Source organism: Rhinolophus sinicus, chromosome 14 (genome assembly GCF_057876585.1).
Source record: "Rhinolophus sinicus isolate RSI-liver-muscle chromosome 14, RSI-T2T, whole genome shotgun sequence".
Taxonomy (NCBI): Eukaryota; Metazoa; Chordata; class Mammalia; order Chiroptera; family Rhinolophidae; genus Rhinolophus; species Rhinolophus sinicus.
Genome location: NC_142514.1, coordinates 854050 through 860049, shown reverse-complemented (window position 1 = coordinate 860049; position 6000 = coordinate 854050). Strand labels below are relative to the sequence as shown.

General features: G+C 50.7%; 1 protein-coding gene and 1 pseudogene across 8 annotated transcripts in view; one reads left to right on the top strand and one right to left on the bottom strand.

Annotated features, from left to right (window-relative positions):
• The first annotated feature begins 470 nt into the window (after window positions 1-470).
• The window catches only part of CFAP74 (cilia and flagella associated protein 74), a 57698-nt gene continuing 52168 nt past the window's right edge, over window positions 471-6000 (top strand). For 4 of the 8 annotated variants that reach the window (XR_016018514.1, XM_088790049.1, XM_088790050.1 and 1 more), the window contains exon 1: window positions 474-1060. Coding sequence is in view for 7 of the 8 variants with exons in the window: in XM_088790049.1 (XP_088646175.1) it covers window positions 903-1060 (158 nt within the window). In the remaining variant the exon portion in view is untranslated. Of the gene's footprint in view, window positions 1061-6000 lie in introns of all 8 variants that reach the window. The other 4 variants (XM_088790047.1, XM_088790048.1, XM_088790051.1 and 1 more) reach the window with 3 other exon arrangements.
• LOC109434776 (small ribosomal subunit protein eS27-like pseudogene) lies at window positions 4598-5093 on the bottom strand (annotated as a pseudogene).

Below are 6000 nucleotides of genomic sequence, written 5' to 3'. Positions count from 1 at the left end.
GTCCCAGAAAAACTATCCTGGGTTCATGTGGTGACTAAGTTCTGCCCTTACCTCCAGAATCCTGAGAAGGGAAAAGACCTGGGCACCACGAACGGGAGCCGCGGGCAGCGGTGATACGGTGTTATCTGGCTAACTCCCACGGTTCTCACAGGCGAGGCGCTTTTTGCGAGGCTAAACGGCGCTGATGGATGACCATCCCAGGATAAAACGAAAGCATTTCCCAGGCCTCGCTGCGCCATCAGGAGCCACTGGTCAAAGCCAGCGAGTGGCCCCGGAGCCAGCCGCCTTGCAAATCCCATGCAGGCGAGGTGCTACAGGGCACCGGGCTCTGCAAGGGCAGGGGACACGCCTGACTCACTCCTGTGCCCAGGTCGTGCACTGAGTGGGCTGGTGAGAGGGACCTGTCCTCACCCCGCCCCCACGGCGCCTGGTGCCAGGCAGGCCACTTAATGAGAGAAGCAGGGCTGCGGGGAGTGGAAAAGGTGTGGGGAAGCTCAGTCCGGCCCCAGCGCAGTTTGGCATATTGTGCACGTGTCCCAGGTTAGAAAGAGAGGTGGGCAACCCCGACTCTATGTGAACTCTCCTACTTTGTAAGTTGGCAACTGAGCTGAACTTCAACAGGTTTGGGCCAAACCAGGGAGGCGGTCCGGCGCGGTGTCCAGCCCACGGAGCAGCGCTACGGTCCTGCTCTACAGCTTGGTGGCCGGGTCAACCGAGACCCTCCGCCTCTCGGCCTCGGCCTCGGCCTCCGCCGGGGCCTGGGTCCTGGCCGCGAACCCCGCGCAACGCGCCCCTGCCTCCCGCGCTCCGGGCGCTCGGGCGCCCGCTCCGCCACACTGCGCCTGCGCGCGGGGCGCCGCCTCCCGCCCGACACCCGCCTCCGCGAAGGAGCCGCCGTTGCCATGGAGCTGCCCGCTCAAACCACGCCGCTCGCTGCCAGGGAGAGCCGCCGTGCGGGGCCACCAGCGCTGCCCGCCGGGAGCTGCCGGGAGGGGCCACCGCCCAGGGGTTCTCCGCCCGGAGCCCGTGCCGCTCGGACCCCAGGCCAGTCCGCTGACAGGTGGGTCCGTTTGTCCCGGAGCCTGAGGTTGGGTTCGCGGGCTTTGCGCCCCCAGGCACCGACCGGCACCTTGACCAGGGAAGTCCGGCCTGGGAAATACCTGCTAATGCGGATCTCGCCGGGCTGGTTTCGGAGAGCCGGGGGCGCAGGGCTCTTTGCTGGATGTTGTCACAGCACAAAACTGAAGGCTGAGCCAGCTGGTGAGACTGAGTGTCTGGGCAGGTGAAAGAAAGGGCACTGTTCATGAAACCAGAGGCTAAACGAGTCCGGTGCTGGTGCTGCCTGCGCCGCTCAGCCAATAGACCGACACAGGAGCTGGGTCGCAGAATAAGCGTTTATTCTCAGAGCACCGGTGGCCTGAGAAGGCAATGGGTTAACACCTCCAAAAACTGCCTTAACATTCTCAGACCAGCCTGGGATATTTAAGGGGAAATCTGGCCATTCCTCTAGAGGCTACGTGGTGGTTCCTGGGGTCTACATGGAGCCTCCCCTCTGGCAATGTGACGCTCCAGTGGTCCCCAACCCAGGAGCAGTGATGACAGTAACCTGGAAGGAATGCTAGGCCACAGAGATTGTGATCAGTAAGCATGGGGGTAGTAATTAAAAGTTCAGGGTGATTTTCTAAAACAGGGAACTGGGACAGGGGACATTCCAAGCTCAAACCGCGAGGGGATGATCTGTCCTTAATTGGTAGGTCAAGAAAAGGGGAGGCTGGGGACGTGGCAAGGCCTCTACTGTGGGGGTCCCAACCGGGCCCTGTTTCATTCATAGTTCCAAAGTCACCCCAATTTGGTTTTTAAATGGATACCTGTTTGGGGACATGGATAGACCTTTATTACTTTCTTTTCTAAAAACAATGACTCCTTTTATCTGCTCACGGTTACGTATCGAGCAAATGTTCCTTGAACATCTGCTCTGAGCCAGACACTGAGCTGTGTAATGAATGGACCTGCTCTGCTACACAGTTCGAAAGAGGACCTAGTAGCCCCTGGTGCACACAGAAGTGGCGTGAGTTCATGTGTGCTATGCAAGGGCTGGCGATGAAGCAAACACAGTAGCCACTGCCCCAGTCATGAAGCAGAACCTTGTCAGCACCCAAAAAGTCACCCACACCACCCTTGCCACACACAGACCCAAACCCCACAACCATAGACTGGCGTTGGTGCTTCTAATTTCCTTGCTTTTCTTTAGTTCTAACACCTATGTATGCAGCCCTAAACAATATAATTAAGTTTCGCCTGTTTTGTAACTTTATATAAATGGAATGATACCATATGCATTCTTTTTAAAATTTTTGAAACAATCTGAAATTTGCATCAAAGATGCAAGTTCAGCGCAGAAGCACACACACACATCTTTTCCTGAAGCGTTTGAGAATAAGCTACTTCCAATGTGCTGTGACCCCAGGTACTGTAGAGTGTATTTCCTACACAAGGGCATTGTCCAACAGAATGACCATCAAAGTCAGGGGCGTGACATGGACATGTCACTATATCTGATCCTCAGTGCCAGTCAAGCATGCTTTGCCAGTTTGTCCCATAAAGTCACAAAAGCCAAAGGATACAGTCTGGGACCACACGTTGCACTCAACTGCCTTCATGTTGCCTTCGTATCCTTCTGTCCAGAACATTCCTCAGCTGTCCTTGGCTCTCATGACCCTGACACCTTTGAAGGTCATAGGCCAGTTACAACCTTTGTAGAAAGCCCCTCCATTTGGGTTTCCTTATGATTGGATTCCCATTATGCATCTCTGGAGGACAGTCATAGAAGTGACGCCATGTGCTCACTTGCTGCTCATTTCATTTGTCACATTACTGATGATGTTTGCTTTGATCACTTAGTAAAGGTGGTGTCTCCACGGGGAAGGAAGTTACTGTTTCCCTTTGTAATTAATCAGTATTTTGTTGGGAGATACTTTGAGCCTATGAGATAATGTCATCCCTCCTGGGCCTGGGCTGGGTGGCTGTGACCGTGGGCACCCACCCCACCCCGCCTGGGCTTGGATGCCCTGCACTGGCTGCTGTGTGTGGTGCCTTCCTCTCACGCAGGCTGTGACATCCAGCTCTGGCCTCAGCCCACACACACAGGCTATGAGTTGGGTTATGTCTCCTCAAAAACATTTGGTGTTGAAGTCCTAACCCCCAGTATCTCAAAATGCGACCTCATTTGCAAATGGGGTCACTGGAGATGTAATTAGTTAAGATGAAATCACACTGGAGTAGGGTGGCCCCTAATCCAATATGACAGGTGTCCCTATAAAAAGGAGACATTTAGACACAGACATGCACATAGAGAGTGTCATATGAAGACTGGAGTTAGGCTGCCACAAGCCAGGGAAATACGAGAACCTAGGAGAGAGGCCTGGAACAGACCTTCCTTCACCCTGTGAGGGAGCATGGGCCTGGCGTCACCTTGATTTCGGATGTCTGACCTTCAGAACTGTGAGAGAACACATCTGTTGTTCTAAGACACCCAGTTTGTGGTGCTTTGTGATGGCAGCCTTGGGAAAGTAATGCAACATCTGAGAGTCTGGGGGGGTACACACCTACCGTAGGAGAGGAAGTGCTGAGTCGGGAGCTGTTGTTGGCGGAATAATGATGTCATGTCCTCCTCCTTGAAACCTGTAATGCACTGGATTACACGGCAAGGTGTAACCTAGGATTATCCAGGTGTGCCCAGCACAGCCACCAGGGTCCCTATAAGTGGAAGAGGGAGGAAGGCAGAAAGAAGACAGAACCGGAACGATGGCAGCATGAGAAAGACACTACTTGACATTGCTGGCTTTGCAGAGAGTAACGTGAGGCTAGAGCCAAGCAATGTGGGTGACGTCCAGAAACTGGAAAAGGTGAGAAAATGGATTTTCCGTTCAAGACCCCAGAGAGGAAGGCAGCCCTGCCGACCCCTGGATTTTAGCCCCATGAGACTCCTTTCCGAACTATGGCCTCCAGGACTGTAAGATAATACATGTTGTGTTGTGTTTCTGGTCATTTGTTATAGCAGCAATAGGAAACTAATACAGAGGGTGCGTGTGTATTTTAACTGTACTAGACAATGCCAAACTCTACAGAGTATTTGTCCCTGTTCTCACTCCCACCACACGTGTATGAACGTTCCACGGTGTCACGCCGTGTTAATACCTGATGTTGTGAGGCTTGTCATGTCTTGGAAGTCTGACTATGTGACGGCAGCTCATTGTGGCTTTAACTTGCACTTCCCTGATTACAAATGAGCTTGAACCACTTTTGTTGGCTTATTACCAAGAAATAGTTTATTATCCGAACCAGGACTCTAAGAGTTAAAGGGAGCACTGCTACTAATGCTAAGAAACAGGCGTGAATTAGGACGGGTGGGTACACTGGACACGTGACTGCCATTTGAATGTCCTTTGTTGTAAAGTGTCTGATGAAGTCTTACCACTTGCTGTGGGGTTGTCTGTCTTTATTGAGTCATGGGTATTCCTTACATGATCTTGGTGGTAAACCTTTTGGATAATGTGTTGCGTTTATGTCTTCGACTTGTACATTGTCTTGTTTTTTTTCCCCCATAATTAAAACTTTGTTGAAAAACTGACACCGAAATAGGAGAGATCACTGTTGTATACTTACAAAATTAAATGTAATTACATTATCTTGTTAGATTAACTAGAATGACTGAACTGGTAAGGCTTTCTGTGATATAACAAATTCAGGAAGTTGTGTGGCTCATTAGCGTTGCTTTCTTCTGCATGAACACCCCTCTGTGAGTCTGGCCTTTCCTCCTGTCGCCTGGCACAACACTGTTGAACAACCTACACAAAGAACCACTGTCTTAACGTGGCTAAAAACCATGGTAATCTTGTAGTAACCTGGACATTTCACATCCATAAAATAAGAATTTGGACTTTGAACTAGCCGTTTCTTTTTATGTTTTTTCTTTTCCTCTTCCAAGGACGGATGTAGTAAATCTCTAGCCAAAGGCATGTTGACCTTTTTGCAAGCCCAGCCCGAACAGGTCTCTGAGGCGACACCCCTGGCGAGCAGCCCACGATCGGGCCTGTACCTTTTCTTTAACTCTCCTTAGACTGGCATCTGAACAAAAGTTTTCAGTTTAAATGTACATGACTCTACCAGCTTTCCCTTTTGTGGCTCATGTTTTCAGGGCCTTGTTCGTGACCCTGAGGTCATGACCCCTCCTGTTCAGGACCCTGAGGTCATGAAGCTCCCACCCCCTTCCCTGTAGTAGAGCTTTGCTCTTTGGTTGGGAGTCTGGTCCACGTGGGACAGATTCTGGGTGGCTGCCCAGTTTCTTAGCATGTTGGTTGAGGTGTCCTTTCCTTGCCAACTGCTTGCACACACACGCACACATTCCCGTTGGGTTTGGTGGGGGTTCAGTGAATCTGGAGAGCAGTTTGGGGAGAACTGGCAGATTGACAGCACTGGTCTCCAGTACTGGAAGGCATACCTCCCAATTTATTCCTTTATTTTGGCTTTATCTCGTTTTCAGATCATTGATCATGGAAAATTTCAAGCTCACAAAAGTAGGGAACCTGATAATATGAACTCACCTGTACCCATCCACCCCTTCCCCAGTACCAGCACCTTCATTCCTCTTTCAGCTACTCCTCACTTTTAGTTTCTGGTTGATTTTTCTTTTTTAATTTTTATTGGGGAATATTGGGGAACAGTGTGTTTGTCCAGGACCCATCAGCTCCATGTCAAGTCATTGTTTTCAATCTAGTCGTGGAGGGCGCAGCTCACTGGTCCATGTGGGAATCAAACCGGCGACCTTGGTTTTATGAGCACTGCGCTCTAACCACTAAGCAAACCGGCTGCCCTGTTTCTGGTTGTTTTTTAAAAAAGAAAATCCTAGGTCCGCTGCCCCGTTTCTGGTTGTTTTTTTAAAAAGAAAATCCTAGGTCCAATATTTTGCCTGTGAATACTTTTGTATACAACTAACAGATA